The sequence below is a fragment of the Hippoglossus stenolepis genome, chromosome 21 (genome assembly GCF_022539355.2).
Source record: "Hippoglossus stenolepis isolate QCI-W04-F060 chromosome 21, HSTE1.2, whole genome shotgun sequence".
Taxonomy (NCBI): Eukaryota; Metazoa; Chordata; class Actinopteri; order Pleuronectiformes; family Pleuronectidae; genus Hippoglossus; species Hippoglossus stenolepis.
Window position 1 is genome coordinate 11,896,182 of NC_061503.1, and position 22,831 is coordinate 11,919,012.

At 46.2% G+C, this 22,831-nt stretch overlaps 1 protein-coding gene across 7 annotated transcripts in view; it reads left to right on the plus strand.

The window, feature by feature from the left end:
- The window catches only part of ctbp2l (C-terminal binding protein 2, like), a 98,395-nt gene that overhangs the window by 55,671 nt on the left and 19,893 nt on the right, over nucleotides 1-22,831 (plus strand). Inside the window, exon 1 of one of the 7 annotated variants that reach the window (XM_035145104.2) lies at nucleotides 1,201-1,295. The exons of 5 other annotated variants lie outside the window; for them this stretch is intronic. In XM_035145104.2, coding sequence (XP_035000995.1) covers nucleotides 1,271-1,295 — 25 coding nt within the window. In that variant the 5' untranslated portion in view covers nucleotides 1,201-1,270. Of the gene's footprint in view, nucleotides 1-1,200; nucleotides 1,296-13,977; nucleotides 14,116-22,831 lie in introns of those variants that run through there. One more of the 7 variants, XM_035145105.2, reaches the window with a different exon arrangement.

The following is a 22,831-nucleotide window of genomic DNA, read 5'->3' on the forward strand; positions in this document are numbered from 1 at the left end:
TCTTCTGCAGAACCTCTATGTCTCTTGCAAGGTTAATGCAAGTAGTGTGGCAGCTTTTTATGTTCAGCCTACAGTGAGATTCAGTTCTCCAGCTAGGCATCCACATAAAGGGCTTGATTTCTCAGCTCATAACAAGCTGATATATTTCCCTCCTGATGAGAGCTGATGAGCTTAGGGAAGAATTGAATCTTTTTAACCTTCCTTTCAGCCATCTAACCCCGTATCCTGCCTGCCTCTCTAATGGGTCTGTGGGCTGCTGCACTTTTTATATAGAGTAATGACTTTTATGAAGTGGCTTCCCTTCATGTGTTGTCAAGGAAATAAGAAGCGAGGTGCAAGATCCAGAGGAGGGGGAGAGGAGCTCTGGGGGAAGCAGGGTGGGAGGTCCCTTTTTCGAGCTTCATGAAAATATACGCCGCTCTCCAAGGTCACAGTGCCCCCTCAAATACACTCTAAGCACAACAAGCTCATTTGTATGTAGCTGACATTTGTTGCTTCAGTAACTTCATCTGATAAAGGGGCAGCCCCTTGCAGACGATCGGAAAGCATACGTCTTAATTGTGTGTTGCTAGGCAACCTAGGTTTCAATGGTAATCAGACATGGATAATCTTCACATTTAAGGAAAAGGGGAAAAGTGGAGCCCTGCATGCAGCGTTGCACATTTATTTTGAAACACTTGTTACTCTCTTTACCAGCAGCCATTTTCAGCTTAGTTTGAAAAATGTTTTAAGACACTTAATGAAAGAATTTCTCTTACACCCCTCCCTTCTCTCTGTGAACAGTGCACCTCTCAAGAGACTGCTTCACACTTTTGTGCAAAGGCTCCAGTTCACCAGTGAAGAGCTTCTCTTATTACATGCATGGTGTTTTATGTTCAAACATGCATATTGATGAAAAGCTGACACATTATTCCTTCTGCACATACTGAATAAATTGGTAGTTCTTCCAATAAAACTAGTCGTCCTTTTATCGTCTCACATCAAAGTGTACATTTACACATGGCAGTTGAGGCATCTTCATTTCCATACAGTCGACTTCTTTATTTATTCTGAGAGCAGAAAAGATGTGAGCACAAGTGAAATAGCTGGTGCCTAAAAATATTTCTGTGCAAGTTGCAGGTGGGAGGGCTCCTCTCCACTGGGCGCCGTCTTGGTTGGCTAAAGCCGTAAGTAGCGTCAGTAATGGCATTAAAAGTTTGAGTCGAGCTGAGTTACAACAGTTCCCTTCCACCTATAGCAGGGAGAGCGCCGTGCTGCACTCGCATTGGCCATGGAGATGTCTGTCAGTGGCTCAGGTGGGTGAAGCGACTCTTTCGTGTCACGTGAGGCGGAATAGCCACCTGGCTAGCTAGAGACGTGATTGGCTAGTGGTATGCATGGTGTGCGTGCTCAGTGGATTAACTGAGGTGGACGCTTGCATGTTGTCCACAAATGCCGGCACGTGGTTTCCTTGTGGAGATAATCCGCAGAACATCTTCAGCTGTACTTTTCTGGGCTGCAGCATTAGGAGGCGGGGCGGCGGTGGTGTGTTTGGGGGCAGGGCTCCTAGCTTACAGGAAGGAGAGAGAGTAGAACTTGGCAACAGGGCCTCGCAGCCTTATGGGAGTTGTCAGTTGGCGTTTTCACCTGTATAACTCTGTTTTTCTCGATGACATTGTGCACAGGTTGCATCCACTGCTTGCCGAGAGGCTGATCAAAAACATGGCAGGTCCCTTTTTTCTCTTTTTGACAGGAGGCCATCACCGTTGCGACTAACAGTTATGCAACCTCCCAGTGCACAGCTCCCGTGAGGAGACCGAATGGGATTTTAATTTCCCTGCCTGTGTTTGGAAGGACATCCACGATGATGCATGCCTAATGTGCTCTCAGCCGTCCTTGGCTAAACTGCTTTGTTCAGGTGTCTGACATTGATTTCAGTGTGCACTCTCCTGCCTGTCTTCCACTCGTGTGTATATGGGTGAGATAGAAAACATTCCCTGTGTGTCAGTGTGGCCTCAGACTGACTCTGGACACATCTGTATTTCTGTGAGAGTTTTAGACACGAGGGAGTTTCTATGTTCACTCTGCTTTTTGATTGTACGAAGGCTTTGATCTAGTGCTTATGTTCCCCAACGTCTGTAACTCGCGACTTGGGATATATACGTGTGTGTTTGTGCTCAGTGCTGCTGCTGCCCCCCCACTATCCTGCCACACACACACACACACACACACACACACACACACACACACACACACACACACACACATGCATAAATGTCCCTCTCTCAGCAGCAGGAAGTGTTTGTCTCCATCTGAATGTGACAGAACTGACAGCAGGACATGGGGACAAGACCTTAAGTTTCCTCTATCTGTCTCTGTCTTCCTTTGACCAGAACTATATATATATATATATATATATTTAATATATTCAGAAATTATTTGGGCAGTGGCTCTATTTAAGCAAATTAGCAACCACAATTATTATTATTAAATTTAAAAAATATATTTTTTTATTTTTTTACTTTGAAGTAAAATAAGATAAAACCCAACATTTGTACTTATATACATTTTGAAGGTCGAAACTTAAATGTCATGTTCTGGTGTGCAGAGGCAACACAGCCATGAATCACTGCCCTGATGCTTCCTGACTGTGACCCCTGCCTTACTTGTTGTTCTTGACATGCTAACGGGTTATTGCGGAGAGCTAGCGGCTTACGTTACCTGTCTAGGAAAAAGGCTGAGAATTAGGAGTGGGGGAAATCCTAGCGGCCATCTGTGTGTGTGTTTGTATGCGTATGAGTGCTTACATGGATGTGTGTGTGTGTGTGTGTGTGTGTGTGGATGCTACTATACAGGCAGTGGGAGTCTGTGTCATCCTCACTAATCCCACTGATATGAATGAGTGGAGACAGACGAGAGGTTTCAGCTCATATGGCATCGGTCAGGGGGTTATTATGGGGATTGGAGCTTCATGACAGTGTAACGTTGCTCATGCATAACAACATGATGCACTTATGACTTGTGTGCATTAAGGTCTGGGTGCTTACAGTGACTATTTTTACATGGAGTCGTGGAGTATGTGTGTCTTTCTCCTGCACATTTAATTTAATACGAAACGGTGACTTTAAGAGTTTTTTCCATCCACCAGATGAACTGTTCAGGAATTGTGACCCTTTGTATACATTCCCTTGCTTTAGGGTGCAGAATATAATCAGACAAGTAAACACTACAAATTTGCAAATGGCTCAGCAGCTTATTTCCCCTTCACTCATTAGCAGCAAACAAAAAAAAGAGTTGAAATGATAATCCTTCATTGTGACAGCCCACTTAAAATAAAACTTGGTTGCCTTTTTAATCCATGTTAAGGATCTTTGTCTTTCTTGTTCTTACATTTTTGTTTCTTTAAAAAAGTCTTAAATTGAATTATCTGAATTCTAGACCCTAAAAAGTCTTAAATATGTTAAAATAGGTCTCATGTACTTTTAGGTAGGGCTTAATTATGTAAACATTTGTTTACTACTATGTTGCAAAATTTGTGTTTATAAGAGAAAGAGATTTATTTAAGAGAAATGTTTTGGCAGCCTGCGTAATTTATGCATGTGTTGTAGTTCTTTCTCAATGATACAGATATTAGCGCCGTAATAAACCTGCATAGAGGGAAAGACTATGGACTGTCTCTGCTTGTAGTTTAAGAGATAACACAGTGTTTAAGGGTTATTCTCCACTCAGCTACTTGACCTTATATTCAATTATGGGTAAGTGTAAGTAATTCTGGGACTCTGATATTCCTTCATATCTGTCTTACATTACATAGGTCTTAAATTTCATTCATTATGGTCTTAAAAAGTCTTATATTTAACGTAAACGTGTAGAAACTCTTTTTTAAATATTCTGTTCACCCCTTCACCCTGAAACTAGAAAGTCAGCACTTGGACCTAATCTTCATCATCATCATTTGAAATCTGATGTGCTTTAATGCCAATGCGAAATCAATAAAAAAAAAAAACCATCTCGGTACTTAAACTTTCTTACTCTTTACTCCATACTGCAAAGATTGTGTTGTTAAATGTTCACTCTTCACCTCCCGACTCTTAAACGCTTATCTGAACGCAGGCCCTCTGTCATGTGTCTCCAGTTTCTCGAGAACCTGGTAAATGTTACATGAACTATCTGCTGCTCAATCTCCACTTAGCCCTTCGTATTGTTTGTGTCCTCTGGGAAATATGGCCAGGAAAATCTATTTTTCCACTGCACTAGGTTTTTTTTTTTTTATTCCTTTCTCAGAAAACCAAACAAGTGAAAGAAAGAAAATAAATAAGTGTTTTTGAGCCCCATCTTTCTTTTGCCCCTCCCTCGCTGTTTTCTCATGGTTGATCTTTCCAAACCATCGGTTGCGTTCACAGAGGGATTAATGGTTTCTGCGAAGCCGGCCAACGCACGGAGGGAACGGAGCCTTCGAGCGAATGAGGAACAGCTGGTCTCCCCCTGCTTGTGACAGCTCGAGTGTTCGAGTGTGCGTCTTGTGTGCGTGTGCGACAGTAGCATCTGACCTCTGCTCACGGAGGGTCGGAGGCGCTGTCCTTGTCCGTTAGTGAGCATTAAATCTTTAGGTTTTCCTCCCTGTGCTTCTGTTTCTCAGTCAGGGAGGAGTTTATGGTTGAAAAAAAAGTGTTTCTGAATTTTTGAAACTAAACGTCTGGCCGGAGCGGCCAGATACGTAAAAAACATGTTGAATTAATGATTGTAGTTTGACATTTTAATCCAGTTTTGTATTCTTCACACTTATTTGAAGATGAAATAAATTGGATTTGAAACAACCAATTTAAAGTCAAAGGAAGAAGCTACTTCTTTCAGATGTTTTTTTTCTATAGCGAGCTTATTGGAATTTAGCTGCCGTCACAGTGGCTCCTCCACAGGCCTATAGGTCACCACCAAGCGCTAATGATGAGGTTACAAGTGTGTGTTTGTGTTTTTATAGGACCCCGAGTGTGTGTGTGCTCATCATGTGACATGTTATGATTGTTTCCTCTCTCTGTATTTCAGCAGATCGCATGTTTATTCTACTAGTCGCCTCCGTCCCGTGGCTGTATTGTCTACAGGAACACGGCGATGCAAGCACATTGCTCGCATTGTAAGAATGGCAGCACTTTGGTATAATCTCCCTAATTATCTGTCGTCGACGCTGCCGTATATTATTCCATTCTCCACGGCAGCTGGGGAGGAGATTGGTTTTATGCACGTCGACCAGCAACAGCTGCATCCACTAAAACAGACAACTACCTCTGCACACCTCCCCGGTCCTCCCTTCTTTTTTGTCTCCCTCCCTCCCCCTTTGTCTCCCCCTCCCTCAGTGGTGGGCAGGTCACCCTGAATTATTCATCAGTGTGAAATGAAAAAGCTCATGGATATTGAATATCCCCTCTGAAGTGGTGGCCAACATTGTGTGTGTGTGTGTGTGTGTGTGTGTGTGTGTGTGTGTGTGTGTGTGTGTGTGTGTGTGTGTGTGTGTGTGTGTGTGTGTGTGTGTGTGTGTGTGTGTGTGTGTGTGTGTGTGTGTGTGTGTGTTCCTCTTTCTCTCTCTTCTTCATTTTTCTTCTCCTCCAGCTGAAAAGAGTAAAGAGCGGCAGATCTCATTGCAAGGGTATTTCAAAGGTTAACCGATTGCTTTAGCTTGCTCACATATTTACTTTCTTCTATGGCCAGTGAGGAGGGGGTGGAGGGGCCAGGGATGAAGGATGAAAAAGAAAAGGAATAAACAAGGTAGAACAGTATTATGTGTTCCTTTTTCTCCTGAAAGAACTACGATGGTCTGACCACCGTAGTGGGTTGTCTTGTTGTGTTGCCGCCGCTCACTCGCCACCCTTTTCTTGTTGCATCTTTCAAGGCCCTGTTCATTCTTGGAACAAGTGCGCCTGTGGTCGCCTGTGGTCGTCCCGATCGACCGGTTGTCACTCGTTCTCCCACGCGGCCCACTGTGTTTTCTCCATTGTCCCTCTGCCTCGTCTTTTGTCCTGCGGTTTGATCTGCGGTCGGCGCTGCAAATCAATGCTGCTGGGTGCCATTCGTTTAGCTCGGCGGCCAACAAACACAGCAGGGACCCTCGGAACATCTCCCGTGTGAGGACATATACAATGGGCTGCGAGGATAAGGAGGAAAAAACACCTTCAAGCATCAGAGCTCTGTTGTGCGTTTTTAAATATTTTTTATACATTTTTAGGACATTTTTAGACACATTCGAATATTTCTGTGTCCACCATTTGCTGGCTTTAGTGTTTTTATGTGTCTAGTGAGCAAACTGAATGCCGTTTCCCTGAAGGACGAAGACTGAAAAAGGCCTCCTTAATGCCAGAGAGCTGAAGCTAAGATGTTGAATAAATAAAGGGAATAAAAGCTGCCTCCCTCAGTATGTTGTACATGCTAATTGGTTAGTTTTTGTTCATTCTATGATATTAGAATGGTGTCCACATTACCTCAAATTGCGGCTTTTGGAAACACTGCTAGGCCTGTTTCAGGGCTGGGTATGCATTTTAGTCTGGACAAGCAGAAACCTCTGGAAACAATGACACAGACACCCACGTTGGCTTCCTGACTCGATCTTATCAGGCACCACTCGACACCGAGTGCTGAATGAAGCATGGATAATGAATTACAAGCATTGTTAACCCTCACTTTTAGTAACGGCTCCACCTCGTCGTTGGTTCAAGCAAAGAAATCCCCCGGTCTTAGGCTGCATCCGTACGACTTCGTTTTCATTTGAAAACCTTTCAACTCTGCTACGGAGCCGCTAAAATGGAGAAGTTTTAAAACGATGACGTAGACACGAACCATCGCTTGCTGATTGGATCTTTTTCGGGCCACGACAAAGCTTTTGCTGATTCGTCAGGCTACTATCACATGACCCCCTCCTGGAAGGAAACAACTGGTATTAGCCTCGACTACCAGTGTAGAACAGCCACTTAACTAACAGCTTAACTAAATTCTGAATTGTACAATCATACAACTGCTTTCAAACGAGACATTTTTCTGCTCTGTTTTCAGCCCTACAAGGCACGCACATGTCCAAACACTTTGGAGGTCGTTTTGGTTTGAAAACGCTGTTGTTAAACGAAAACCTTGTAGTATAGATGTAGCAAGAGTATTTTCTGCAACTTAGCAACTAACTGCAAAGTAGACGGACTGCTTCCTGTTTACACCTGCACACACATGAACAGTGTACACGAGCGCAGCCTGAACATAGCCTGAGAGAACACAGAGCACTGACCCTGCCACTCTCCCTCTCTTTCTCATTGTCCATTAGGCCCTCTACCCATTACAGTCCTTATTTCTCCATTCCCAGTTTCTACTGCAGCATAGAAGCCATACAAAAAAAACAAATGTGCCTCCAGGAAGCAGCCGGGGGTTTAACTCTTGGCTGCTAACCTTTTCCAAATCTCTTCTTCACTGACAATTGGAAAGGGGGGGGGGGAGCTGTTTTATTTTCCTATGAATAAGTCAAATTATTTGTCTTCCAGGAAACTGTTTTTTAAGCTCTCTATTCCTTTTATTTTGAAAACATCTCATTACCCTGAGGCAATTGCACTTAAGGTTAAATGAGTGCATCAGCTGATAGCGTACAGGGAGCAGGAAGGTGTCAGGTGTTCCAGGTGTCGAATGGAGTTACAAAACTCCAGTTACAGTGGGTTTTGGGGTGTTGTGGGTAAAGGGAGGGGGGGCTTCTCAGAGGAAGTGTGAAATATCATCTGCAATGGTGCAGGGAGGAGGACGAGTAAGTCGCTGGGAGTTTCTTTTCAGAGGGTGTAGGAGATGAAACGGACGGGGGGTGGATGATGATGATGATGGAAATGGCTGTAACTCTTCAGCAAAGTGAGCTTTAAAAGGCTGTAAGTGGACACCTCATAGTATCTGATGGCTGACTCCTGGCTGACAAGACCCTGCGACCCTGGTGTATTTATCGTAATGGAGCACAGCTGGGCCGCAGCTTCGATGGGTTAATAGCCATGTGACAGCTTCGGGAGGCAGGAGGCGTTGTGTGTGTCCGTGTGTGTGTGTGCATTTTATTTACTTGTACTCTCCGCTGAGTGGCATGCAGGGGCCACACTTGGGAGGGTGGGACTCTCTGCTGCGTCTCCACTCTCCCTGCCAGGCCAGATGGCTCCTGTCACTGAAAGAGAGGGAGGAGCGATGGAAGGAAAAGGGGGAAGGAGGGAGTTCCGAGTCGCCCTTAACAGCGCCAGAGTGGCCCGTCCCCAGAGCCACCACATCTGGAGACCACCTGCAGCTGGCTCGCCCCGCTTCCCCCATCCCCGTCGCTTTCCCTCGCGCACAAATTCACTTTCTCGCCCTTGTTTTTCCAGATGGGGGAGGTGAAGGCGGTGGCAGCGGAGTGTTTGGTCAGGCTGTGATTTGTGCCCATGTTTCAGCAACTTTAGTGCGTCTCTGCCAAGGGTGGAGGAGGAGGAGGAGGAGGAATGAGGGGGTGGCGCCGCCGCCGCTGCCGCTGCCGCGTGAAGGGGCGATGGGAAGAGGAGGTGGTGGCAGCAGCAGCAGCGGCGGCAGTGGTGGTGTGAAAGCATAGCAAAATATCATTTTATTTTATGACCGCACCAGCCTCAGAGAGTTGTGGGTTTTGTGTTCGGTGTATTTCTCTTTTTCTTTTATTCCTCCCCAAGTAAAAAGGCAGAGTGAGAATGTCCGCTTTCTTTTCTTTTCCTCGCTGTAGCTGAAACTGATCCAGAGACCACAGAGGGGCTGTTTCTGCCTGGAAAATAAAGCCTGCCTGCCCTCCTTGGCTCCCCCCAAATAAAATACTCTCATTTGCATTCCCATGCTGTAATTTAGACCTCTCTCTCTCTCTCTCTCTCTCTCTCTCTCTCTCTCTCTCTCTTTCCCTATCTGTCTGTCCCTCATCCTCGCATCTTTTCAGGCCCCAGTCCTTGTGGTTCCGCAGGGGTTGGAACGTGGGAGGGGAACAGAGGAGGGGAGGCAGAGAAAACAAAAGCAGAGAGGCAGTGTTGACTCAGGGTTGTTATCTGGACCGCTGTTGAGGGGGTGGGGGCTCTTGTATGTGTGTGTGTGTGTGTGTGTGCGACTATATGTGTGTGTCTGCTTACATGCCTTGAGGTGGGGGGCGGTTATTTGCCCTGGCTGCTGCCACGGCAGGTGCCTCTCAGTGGATAAACCTGGGCCTCCTAAATAAATATTCACCGTAGGGAAATTAGACTTGCTTTAGAAAAAGCTACACTACTTCTGCTCCCTTTGCCTCCCTGTCTCCGCCTCTTGTCACACTAAGCATGTCCAGTCCATTGAGAATCAGCCGTCTTACTCACAAACCCCGAAAAAGAAGCATCGCCGAGCATGAAGAACAAGAAAAATGTCTGTTGAATGTTTAATGGAACAAAATGATGAATGTTTATTTAAAGCAGAGGAGGAGCGATCGCTGCTGATATTTTTGGTGAGATGCAGTCACAGCTTGTTTCCCCCGTGGTTTCAACTCTTAAACTAAGTTGTTGAACGAACAAACATGACCTTTGGATAAGACTATATTGCATTATTCATTCCCTGCGCATAAAGTGTGGAGTGCATATAGAAAACCTTGCCTGTATGGAAGAGTTGCCCACTTAGCATTTAACATAGCGTCCTCCACTAATAGTTTCCTTTCCCGTCTAGATGAGTTGCCTAGCTCCAAATCAGAAATAGCATCTGTCCATTCTAAGATACCTGTAAACTCATATCACTTGACCACACACTGGGCATGTACACAGAGCAGATTGTCCACTCTGCAGTTGGTTGCTTAGGTGCAGAAAATTGGACAAGGGATTTCTTTTTCCTGGACCGAAAACAAAGTGAACCTGCTCGGGTCAGCGACGCTTGTAATATCTTATCCATGTTGGATAAGATAAAGGCATTTTCAAACCTATCGTTTGCAAATCGGTGGATAATAATTATTTGTTTCTAGTCCTGGTCTGACCTTTGGTTTTATGCAAAGTGTACAAGGCTGTGGCAGCCATTCAGCTCAAACTGCACCCTGTGGTTGAGTCAGACCAAGGTCGGATCATGTTCTCACCACAAACTAACAACTCCAGAATTTGTTTGTGATCGGACTGAGACCACTTCCAAGGGTCTTGGTGTGGTCCTGTGGAGCACAACTGCTGCTTTCAGATCTGGGCCAACAAATTGTACCGAAGGGAAACATGAACAAGAGTCTGATTCTGCTAAACTGGACAGCGCAGGTTTGAAAATGCTGTAACACCATTTCCTGCTAAGTTGAAAACAGCAGTAATGCAACACAAGACAGAGTCAAGAAAAAAATCCAAAACAAAGGAAAAGTCTAGGCTACAACTGCTCGTGTGCTGACCCGAGTCCAGCATCTGAAGCGGACCCCTGGATCTCTGGTCTTAATGTGGTCAGCCGAAGCCTCGTCTCCAGGCGGCGGCAGGTTGGCTCGCTCTACCACTTGCTTTTCTAAAGAATCCCTTTAAGTGCTTTAGGGGGATTTAACAGGCTTCTACATCCAGGAGCCCAGTTCCAGCGCTTACAGGAAAAGGGCGCTTGCAGTATAAATATGATGGTTAAAGAAGAGGGCTCCCTCTCAAAGCTAAATCCACATGGACTGTACGGAGGCTCGTGGCCATTTGTTGGGTCTTCTAGAGCATGACCGCTGCTCTTGATGGCTCACTGTGCTAAAGGTCAGGGCTTAAAGAAGTTGTGCGGCAGAAGGGAGATGGGAGGTGTGGACTGTGAATAACTCATTGAAGCGAAAAATGCACTGTTGTGTTTAGAAATGGAAAATCCTTCTTAGGAAAACCATCACTTTGCCTAATCTGTTGTAGTACTATAAAACGTAAAATATAAAAAAAAATGATATGATTAATTACAAATTTTAATTACAGAGTATATCTAACGTGTCTTTAAAATTGGGTTTTCTTCGAATTTTGATTTTTAAATTAATGCTTTTGGTAGACAAATTTTAAAATGGTGAGTTTTTTCTTCACTGGTTTGTACATCAGACTGTTGTGTTAACTGTGTGTGTGTGTGTACTTACGCTCAAAGGCGTGGTTGCAGCTTTGGCAACAGTGGCTGAGGGGCGAACAGATGTAGCCTTCAGCACTGGTTTAGACCCAAGCCTGGCTGCTCTACATCTGAAAGAGGAAGTGTGTGTTTGTGTGTGTTCGCGTGTGTGCGTGTTGGTGTGTATGTGTGGGGGGGGACCTGCTGTGCCAATCTGTTCTCATTAGTGTTTACTCGCCCCCTCCAAACGTGTAACGACATGCACGTCAACTGCTGGAGTCAGGAGCACATATATATCTATCTGTTAGTTTGCACCAGGCCTGTGGCTGCATGTGACCCGTCCCCTCTGTACGGCCATGTTTTTTTTTCTTTTCCATTGAGATCCACTTCTTTCTGGATTCAGCAGCATCTGATTGTCAGCCACGGCACCAGCAGCAGTGCAATAAAGTACAATAAAGTAGCAAATGTACCGATGTGATATGAATTTCCCCCCCCCAGATTTGGTCTTTTCAGGCAGCACTTGCCTTCAGGCTATTTATTTAACATTCTGACTGCCTGTTTCAAAAGTTACCAATATTGAATCATCTGATTTCTAGTACACAAATATGTCCATGTAGTTAAATATTTACTCATCACTAATTTTGTTTAATTTATCAGAATTATTTTAACATTATTTCAACAAGAAAGTCACAACATAAAAAGAAATGTGATAATTCAGCCTTTCTGGGCCTGGTAATGAAACGATCCTGGAGGGAGTGAGCACAAGCTTCTACCTGTGAACCGAGCAGCTCAAGTTGGATATAATCTTTAACTACTTTCAACACAGCTCACTATTATTTGACCTTTTGACCTGTGGAGTGAGCTGAAGTCAACAGTGGCCATTCATGAAATCTGTGGTGTTCTCTTGATATGCCCCTTCTTCTTCTTCTTCTTCTTCTTCTTCTTCTTCTTCTTTTTCTTCTTCTTCTATAAAATATCCTCCACCTCACAGAACGGCTCTTTCTTTTTCAGAAGCTCTGATCTGCCACGTTTCATAATAACATATTGCTGTCAGTCAGCAACCCCCCCCCGCAACTCCCTCCGCCTGCACATCCTCTAATGTTATTGAAGAGAGAAAGATCAGAGGGGCAGCCGTATCCCCACACTCCATCAAGAGTGTGTGTGTGTGTGTGTGTGTGTGTGTGTGTGTGTGTGCGTACGTCTGCGGGAGTGTGTGTCTGGCCGACTGGCAGGAAGTGGGGGCTGCTGCTTTGATGGTCATACTCCCTCAGATGTGTCATTGCTACAGACAGTGGCTCGGCTGACACACCGTGTCTCCTCTTGTTGGGCTCTCGCCGCTGAGAAACAGCAGCACACACACACACACATTTGAAGTACATACACACAATTATTATACACGAAGAAAAGAGAAGTGTACACAGGGGATGGATACATCCACCCAACCACCCAATGAGCCAAAACTGCTTGGGCAGGTCCACCTTTCCACTTTACTGTCAGTGATAATCGGCTCTGGCGTGTGACCGTGCCATGGCTCTTTGTCTATTGGTTGCGCCTGTCATGCAGCCGATGAGGTGTGTGCATGCGTGTGTATTCATGTGTGTGCCGTTGCGGTGCTCCGTCCACGCTGCGGAGTTGCGAGGAGGCTCCGATTACATTGTTATGCTAAACAGGGTGTTTTCAGCTACTCATCGTCCTCGCAGCCATTCAGCGGAGCGATCTGTCAGTTTGCCCCCCCTCTCTCACTCTCCTGCCTCCCCCCCATCCAGGGAACAAACTGTGAACTTAACACACTCTCGCCCCTGATGACTTCCCTGATGGTGCGAAAAACAGCCAAGTCCACAGCTGTAATGTTATTGCTGGAGTGTCCTGAATGTTGCATTGTTCCTCTGGTTGTGTGTGTGTGTGTGTGTGTGTGTGTGTTGCATGTTCAGAGGGAGGGAGTGGGTGTGAGTGAGTATGTCACTATTCCAATCTCTTCCTGGTAACCCGCAAAAATGCCAGGGTGGGGTGTTGTGTGTATGTGTGTGTGTGTGTCATTGGGGTGTTTAGGTCTTGGTCTAGAAAAAAGTGGAAAAAGCAGAGGAAGAAAGCTAATAATCATGAGGGAGAGAGAGGTGAGGAGGGGAAGCAAACGAAAGCAAAAGAGAGAGAGAGAGTGTGTGTGTTTGAGAAAGAGGGAGGAGGGGGGGGGTTCTTAAAACACTGTGGAGTCCAGATCAGAAATAAAACATAAAAAGGGGAGAAGGAAGGAGGAGGGAAAAAAGGAGGAGGGATTGTGCTCGAGTGTGTTGTGTGTGTGTGTGTGTGTGTGTGTGCAGATCCTATGAAGTGAACGGCAGCCGGGGAGTAAATTGTGCAAGCCCACAGAGCTCAGCTCCGCATGTTCGAGCTGGCACTTTTGATTTAGACCATTTTTTTTTCTTCTTCTTCTGCCGCACGATCTTTTTCGCTGTCCCTCCTGGTTTATTATCAGCTCGAGACAAAGGCGGGAGAAAAGAGCTAAAGGGAGAGAGACATAGAGACAGAGAGCGAGCGAGAGAGAGAGAGAGAGAGAGAGACGCAGAGTGAATAGATGTTGCGCAGCTACCAGCGGAGGAAGCAGCGGAGAGAGTTTCCAGCCATCGTCCTCCGCGACCGCAGCGTTTTCTTCCTGGGAGATTAAAAAATATATATAAAGGACAAAAGCATCTCCCCCGCCTCCTCCGACCCGCCGCCATCCGAGCACCGGCCTGCACGTTGCTCCGTGCGTGCGTGCGCGCGTGGTGCGTGTCTGCGTGTGTGTGTGCGCGCACACAAGGAACGCCGCCGGTGTGTGTTGCTTTTCTTCCAGCCCTCACAGGCATGGTCTGACGATGATGCAGCCGGGGGCTTAGTGAGAGCTTGCGCCGCAAAAACCCCTTCCCTCACCAACAAGGCCAGATCAAGAGGAGCAACTCCGGGGGAGGGGGGGGGGCTGAAGGAGTATTGGAGGAGGAGAAAAAGAGCGGGAGGGGGGATACCCTCCTTGGATTATTGCGGAGGGTCTTCCAACCTTTCTTTTTTTTTTTTAATATTTTTTCTCCACTCGCATCAATCCTCGCTGAAATGCATAGTTTCTAAGCCGAAGAATGTGGAGACAACATTTTCCAGGCAAGCAGCATGTTTCCTGTTTTCTTTTCCTGATGTCTAATAAAGTCTGGCATGTGGGAGGTGGGAGGGAGGGAGGTGGACACAGGAGGGGTGGGGGGGGGTGGGGGGGGAGTATGGATAAGAGGAGGGAAGAAGGAGTGTGTGTGTGTGTGTGTGTGTGTGTGTGGTAAGGTAGGTGAGTAGTCCAACTGTACTGTCATTTCCAGGTCCGCCCGTCCGGTGCTGCTGTACTTGGCTCCGTCTTTTCTCGCTCCCTCTGCGGTTCTTCGGGCTCTTGAGCGAGCTCTGTAGCTCGTGGCAACGCCGGGAGAATAAAAGAGCGGGAAAACGGAGAGGGAGGGGATGGAATGGGAGGGCCCGGCGTGGTTGTGCCATGGATGCTGCTGACACCCGCTTTTGTCCCGTGCTGCTGGAAGTGCGGGCCCGGCCCATCCGTGCACACACAGAGGGCACCATTTAAAACAGGCATGCGCTCATTTTCTTGGCAGGGGATGGATTGGTGTGGCGGGTAGCCGGGTGGTGACAGGGGTGGGGCACTGGCAGCGCAGGACAAGTGGCCTTTGTGTGCTACTTTTTGGGGGAAGTAAAGGGAGGGAATGGCAGGGAGGAGGCTTGCCAACAAAGGGTGCTTATACCCACCCCCCCCCTCGCCCGCTCCGTGCAACCTCTACAACTCATGCAGTGACCTCGGGTTGTCACAGGCAGATGAAGGGTGTGTGTGTGTGAGCGAGGAAAGTAGTAAATGAGTAATTCAGCCTCAGTAAAGCAGAAGTACAGACTCTGGCAGAGTGCCACATGCAGAGGGAGCAAACTACAGCGTGGAAAACAAAGTATTGTTTGACCCGATGGCACATCTGTGTATTGTGCCAAGCCTCTCTGTTACTCCACAGTCAAACTCCAGGCACTCGGCCAAGGGTTGTGAGTGGGTTCTTATTCGTTTGTTGCCACAGATTACACACAGTTATTGACAGTATGAATCTAGTACAGAATCTGCTCATTTAATCAATTTTTCAAGTAGAGCGTTTTTCAGATGTGAACTCCGTAAAATGCCCCGACTAGAATTTGAAAGTTTGTCTTTCACATATGAAGAACGTAGTAGGAGATTGTCCAGGTCAGACGAGTTCACAACAACGGGGAAATGTCCAGAACGCTCAGGCGAGTGGTAATGTCTGGATCGAGCCTGCACGAGGCCGGACCTGACGTATTAATTCCACTGCTGGAATCAAATTTTTTTGGTCTAGAGTACATCCAACACTGGAGTAGACCCTCATCGCCGAAAGCTCCAGAATCTCGTTGTCTTTCCAAATCGGCATCTTCATCTGCAGCTTCTTTGTGTAGGGCTGCTCTTTTTTTTCATCCTGCGAGATGTTTGTAGTCTTTTTGCGTCTGTCGCGTGTTTTCACGGCATCAACACACCCGCTCACTCACAGTGAGTTTTCCGGACACTTTCCTGCCATATTCTCACATGGGCTCACTCGGACATATTACAAAGGGGCTGGCAGTAAAAGTTCTGGAAAGTATTGTGATTTTTGTGTTCTAACAGGAAAAAATATCATGAAAATGTCTGGACCACGCTCTATTTCTGAAAGCCGCTTAACAAGAGCTGTCTAACCTACTTCGTCATATCTTAATTTTAGCGGAGGTCCAATTCAGATTTCACATTAGCTTACAATAATGTAGTTAACAGGGTAAACATGTTTCCACTGACACTAGCAATTAGCCATCAGCGAGGTTGTTCGTCCTCTGTTGCTCCCTCTGACCTCCAAACTCCGCCAGTTGACTCGTGAATGCAGAGTGATGTCAGAGGATTTTTTTCCATGTATTTCGCAAATTATCTTTGGCTGAGCACAGATGCCAAATTGCAGCACATTAAGCAGACTCCAGCCAAGTTTTAACTTGGCCTTTGGGCAACCAACTTGGAGACTTTTTTCGTTAATTAGCTACAGCTGATATCATCTACTGCCAGCAATGTTTGCCATTTCAGATGTCGGCGTTTAGAGATGATTTATTGTGAGAGGCCCGTGACCTGAGCGTTTTGTAGATTCATCTTTGGTGATAATTTGATTTGTCAGCTAATTCAGCTGCTCGGCCAAACCGAAATCTGATCCAAAGTGGAACTGGCTGTCAGAGCTAAACCCTATAGACAAAACATCTGAGCGTCAGATCTACGGTAAAACTCCACTCACTCCTCCATGGGCAGGTTCCTCCACCCGCACACTGCCGCCTCCTGTTTGACTGCACGGCTGCCTGTGTTAACTGGGGTAAGGAGGTGGGTCAGGTTTCAGCGCAGTGCTGTTGGCGGTCAGCAGCAGCAGCAGCAGCAGCAGCCGATCCTTGTTGTCAGGAAGGAGCCACCTGCAAACCGCAGCTTGGGGTTGCTAGGTAACCGGTGGCAGCAGATGATGATAGTATGGTGGAGGCCTTGTCTAGTCTCCCATTACCACTTAAGTGGCGACTCCTCTTCTCTCCTCACATTTTATTCTTTTCCTCCACTCCTGACCACAACAACACTGCGCTTCCCTGTTCTCCTCTGGTCCCTCCTCGCCTCACTGGAGGCAACATAACACCAGCAGCAGAGGCCAGTGGTAGGAAGAGAATCCCAGCTCCCTTCACCACATAATGGAAACTCTGGCCTCATCTCCCGGTGCGGCGCTCTGCTGCGTCCTGCTGCCAGACTCTGACTAAGTGTTGCTGGCTCAGGAACTGCAGCCTCCATCCCGCACTGAGTTTGGGTTCCACGAGCTTTTGTCTGAAGCACTGGTTCTGGAACTAGAGTCACTGCAGGGGGGAGTGGATATGGAGGAGAAAAAAATGGACTGGGACTATAAAGCCCCTTTTCCAATGGTCGTAAAACCCACTCACACCTACTGACTTGTGTGTGCAATGGGAATGGATATAACCGGCATTCACTCCTCGGTCAAATGACTGAAGTATAAACACAGGTTTTTATCGGCTCCGGCTGTGAAGAGCTAATTTCTTCTTCTTCTTCTTCTTCTTCTTCTTCTCTTCGTATCATGCAAGATGCAACACAGGCAAGACTTTCAGTTGCAAAGATATAAAAGTGTAACCACCATAACATTGTCACTGGTCTCTGTGGTGCTTTCCTCTGTAGTGTTGTTGTGTTTCCTGTTCCAGACTTGTTGGTTTTGTCGTTGGTCCCCGACACGTTGGTTTGTGTCAGGTTGGCTGTTTGGGGGAAAAAACAGAAAGGAAATCTCCTTTTCTGGTGATGGGAAAGGAATCAAGTTTAAAGAGTTAGAAGTTGAATTTCTCGATTCTTTTTTTTTTATTAGTTGCTCCTCCTTTCATAATTAATGGATAACTTAAAAAAATTGTAAGGTGAACTTTTCCTCTTCTGAAGGGGAGTACACTTTGCTAACCACTGCTGTACAGGAATGATGAGAATAGAAATACTGATGACTGAGTGAGATTAGGTTTTTTAAAAAGCGGAGCAGACCTAGATTTCCAAAATAATTTTTGTCGTGACCCACTTCTCATTTTTGATGACTTGAGCGTTCTGATGGAGAAAAAAATATTTGAAAGTGCTCACTGAGCTCACTGCCTCCTTATTACAGGGACGTGAAAGGATCGTAACATAATATCTACCAATTTTCAAATAACAAAATTCAAGGCCCATTTTCATCATCTTGGAACCCACATGAAAAATCCGTCTGAGGTTAAGTAGAGAGGCTCCTTTAGAAATCATTATATGGGCCTTTTATTCCATTACAAGTACATAGCTGCTGTGAAAGCATGATTCAGGGTCATGTATGTTTCTACAGTGGAGGCAGATGCTTCCTGTCATGTCATGATAAATAATTAATAACATGCGTCAGTACAAAATTCTTTTATCTCTCCACTGTAAATTGAATAGTGCTTTGGATTATTGTCAGATTAAATAAGAAAATGCCACTTTAAGCTCTTGTCGCGTGTGGTGGAGTTTTGTCGAAGGGTTCATTTGTCGCCATCCTTGACATCTTATAAACCGTGCGATTAATTGATCAGGAGCGAAAATCATTTCTGGATTAATCGCTGAGTGAGGAGAAAGTCATTCGTTGCAGCCCTACATCTGACGGAGGATATCATTACACAGACCCAGCAGGGGGCTTGTGTGTGTGTGTGATTTTGTGTGTGTGTGTGTGAGAATGTGTGTTACGTGCATTTATTCCTTTGGCTGGGAAAACCCATGACAGCAGCTGCCTCCCCCAATGAAAATGTACTCATCCCAAATCATCTCATACAGGCGCACACATGTACACATGTGCACACTTACACGTTCGAACACACACACACACACACACACACACACTCGGAGCATGGCAAGAGTTTAGAGCAGAGGACAAGCAGAGGAAGCGAGAACACAGAGGAAAGGAAATGAGGGGGATTAATTAATGGAGGAGTGAAATTAAGAGCACTCTGCCTCCTGCGGTTTTGACATGACCCCGCAACACTCCACAACACCCCCACCCCTTCCCTCAAAGTGCACATTGATAATATGTGTGTGTGTGTGTGTGTGTGTGTGTGTGTGTGTGTGTGTGTGTGTGTGTCCTCTTCTTGTCTCCGCTCGATTCGTGACTCTGCTTGAATCTGCGGCTTGTTCGCAGTGAGGCGGCAAACAGCTGCTTTAAACCAAGAGCCTGCATGCGGAGAACACGACGGACCTGCTGAACAGCCTATGCTTCATTTCTGCACACTGCCTCTATGAGCTTGTGCTGCGCTGTTGAAACAAGGGAGCTGTGAGGGTCTGTCACAGTGGATGTGGACGTTTGCAGGTCAAAAGCTTTTACATTCAATCTGAGCTGGATTTGGTGGAAACATAAAAGTATTTTAGATGTGTAGAATATATATATATAACATTTTTAAAATGTGTTTTCTTTCCGCCAAGGAGGTTTTAATTTCAACCCTGTCCGTTTGTTGGTTGGTTAGTTTGTTTGTTAGCAAGATTTTAAAGAAACCACTGGACAGAGTTCCACACATTTTGGTGGAAAGATGCGATATTGATCAGGGAAGATCAAGGGGCAGATCCAGGATTTTTGAAATTATTATTGCTTTCTTTAATATTGCGAGATAGGGAGTTTTATAAAAAATTCCATGGAATAATTCATGGATCTTGAGGAAAATATTATTTAGGGGACTGATATCTATGAGTGTGTGCATTTTGGTGCAGTTTGATTGAATTTAAGGGGAACTGTTCAGCCTTAGTGAAGATTTTTGTGTTTTTTGTCCCTGCTTGTATTTATTGATGGATAGATAGATCAAATTAAACTTTTAACATGTAATTAAAATATCCTTGACACTGAAATGTCATTTAAAGGCTGTTGAAACAATTCTTGCTTGTAATGTAGATCTCAGGGTGAAGCTAGATCCATAGACTTTATTGATCTGTAAGTTATTGATGAAATCAGTGCAACGTTTAAAGAAAATCGCTCCTGGACTGTTACCATCTTGAGTAAAGACAAAGAGAAAAGTACGATGTTAACACGAAGGTATATCAGTTTATTTTTACTCTACATTTATTGTCCAAAATTAGTTTTTAACAGTTTAACACATTAAATGAAATTCTAGATAATTACACACATTATTGCAGACTGTTCTTAATGCACAAAGAGGGGAGTTGCTTAAAAGCGGGTTACATACACCTCAACAGAACCGTGTAAGGCGGCGTTGTGAATATGGCGGCGCTGTGCGTTGACAGACGACCTGGTGGTTCTGGAAGAGACTGGTTTGATGTACATGCTGTCAGTTTACCACAGAGGGGGTGTTGCCTGTCACCTCCATGCCTCCCCTCCATCAAAATCAGCGAGAGTGAGAATCAATCTGTCACACAGGAGACTCACAAACACACAGTGCAGCTCCTGGAACGACAGAACCATAGGGAAGGAAAGAGAATGAATGACAGACGAGGTGAACGGATGGCAGAGGGAGGAGGGTCGGTGATTATGGAAAGACAGCGGAGGAATGATAGAGGAGGTGTGAAAGAGATTCACGTGAGTTAAAGGAGAAGCAGATATCGTGGCGAGCGAACAGAGAAATACAACACTGCAGATGATGGGGTGAGATGTAGCGGAGGGAAGAGTCGGCGAGAGGGAGATTGAAGGAGTGAGGGACTGAAAGGTCAGAGAGACGGAGAGAAACCCAGCGGATGATTCATGGAGTTCAGCCTGTCGAAGTTCTGCCTGAGGGTTGGATGCAGCCTGCCAGCCGCTCCGCTCCCCTGCTGCCTCATCCGAAGCTCCTCTCACCTGCACACCCACTGCTGCTGCGTTTCATTTGTTACACACAAGTAACTACTGGTTAGATGAGACACTAACAGGTGTCCTGGGTCGTTTCTCTGAGTCGGAAACAGCCATGCAGATTTGAAGCCTGAATCAATATTCTTGATTTTACTTCAAGTTACGTTAAATGACTGTTTGATGTGAAAGAGGTGCGATCCGGAGCGTTTTATCCTCTTTAAGCTTCATGTGGGATCTGAAGATGAGTGTCCTTCGCCAAGAAGGTTGTGTTCATAGCCCTGCCCATTCATTTGTGGGTTTGTGAACAAGATTGCACGAGAACAACTGAAAAGATTACCACAAAACCTGGTGGAAGGATGTGGTATGGGTCAGGGAAGAACCCATTACATTTTGGTGGCGATCCGAATAAGGGAGATTATCCAAGAATTTGTTTTTCACTTTCTTTAAAATTGCGAAATTTTGTTGATTTCTCAAAGAATAATTCATTGATCAGGTATATTTAGGGTGTTGATATATCTGAGTATCTACAATTTGGTGAATAAAGGAATATGCTCCACTGAGTGCCATTGTAGTTAGTGGATTAATTGCTAAGTCTATAACATGTCAGAAAACAGTGGGAAACGCCCATAGCCGTGAATCAGGGCTCAGTGGGATGTAATAGTGAATTTACAATCATGTAAAAACAGAGAAAAACAGATCATCCTCATATTGGAGAAGCTGGTTCCAATGAAAGTTGGTTAATTCTCTTCCTATTCGATCACTCAGCTCATCCTCTCTGCACCTGTTTGCATGCGTGCACCGTCTCTGATGCGTCCAGGCATTAAGTGCACGAGCGCGCACTTCGACAACCTCACCGGTTTGATGCTCTGGTTCTCGGGCCATCGCCGCCCAGTCTTTACCAGCTGCCCCCATTAATATTCAACGAGCTGTCAGCTGCAGATGTGGCACAGACAGCCAAGTTGCCACGCATCAACCTTGCCGTCGACATGTCATCCATCTTGAACGGGGAGTGTGATGAGTAGGCATGGAAACAGTGGTGGTGGGTTTTGGGTGAGGAGGAGCAGGGGGGGGGGGCTCTCCGTCTTGTCTGTCAGGAGAGAAAAACATCTCCCCCGCCCCTTACGACCGTGAGTGTGAGGAGGATACGGGTGTTTGCGCCTCTGACCTCAACTCCCGGGCTCAGATGCCAGCGGTGCCAAAAATAAAGTGCATTAAAACTGGCAGCCAAAGCCTGTTAAGTGATCGCCATGACAACAAGCGGGAGGCACGGGGAGACGACACCTCCGCTCCGCTCCCCCACCCCCTTGCCCAGAGAGGCTGTGTTCTGCTGGACTGCTCGCTTTCCGTCAGCCCGGGCTTCTCACTGTGTGTCTCCTGTCGTTTATCTGCTTCCCCTCCTTTTCATCCTCCTCCTCTTCTTCCCTGATGTGTCTCCTGGGAGCGTTTCAGGCTAACAGGCAGTGTTTAGTCTGTTTTTATGTACGCTCGTTTTACATTTTCATTTCGCTCCTCTCTGTCTCTCTCCCTCCCTCCCTCCCTCCCTCCCTCATGCTCCCCCCTGTTTGTCTCCCCCGCCGTAGGTTTCAGGCTGTTTGTGCAACGGCCACACACACACACAACTTTCTCATCTCATAATCTCACCTTTATCTGCCTTAATCAGCCTCCTCTGCTGCTGTAATCCCATGGAGCGTGTCTCTAATGAGCCCTCCTCTCACCTCCCCCTACTTATCTCGAACCCTGACGTCATCCTAATCCCTGGGATAACTTTTTAAGAGCACACCAACGCACACACACCTGCGCGCCAGTCGCACATGCACGCACAGAGTGAGGTCACGCTTTAGGAGTCCAGACATGGATCTTAGAAGCAAACCAGAGGAGAGAGAGAGAGCGTAAACACCAGATAAGAAAAGTGATGTCATGAAATCACAGGGAAACATCCGTCGGGAAATCTCTGGCGACTCTTAGGCCTGTTTTGTCAGCTTGGACAGATCCAGAGCTGGAGAGTGCATGTGAAGATCACGACCTGAGCGGTGAGAAGGGCCACAGCACTCAGTGGGGAAATGTTGCTTTCCCTTATCAGCTCCATCTATCCACACGCTGGTGTCGGAGCCGCACTCCGCTCCTCAGCATGAATATTGATGCTCCTCACTTGTTAACATTGTATGAAGCAGGACTGGTAATTGTCTGTCTGCTCAAGGTGACACGTCGGTTTCAGTCGGATGTGTGAGAAGGTCAGGCCGCCAGGGAGCTCGGCTCTCCTCGCACTCTCTTCACTCTAAGTGAGAAAAGTGCCGAGTGGGAAGGAGAAAGAGTTTGAGCGGAGACAAAAAAACAGAATTACAACGTGCACTTTTGTGAAGTGCACTGAAGTGCAGATGTGATTTGGCTGTGGGTTTGTTTCAGGCTTGTAGCGTTTCCTCCAACGCTCTCCATTTCAATGATACATGGCTCTTTTGAGGCAGGGCAGCAGTGAAACTCATTTC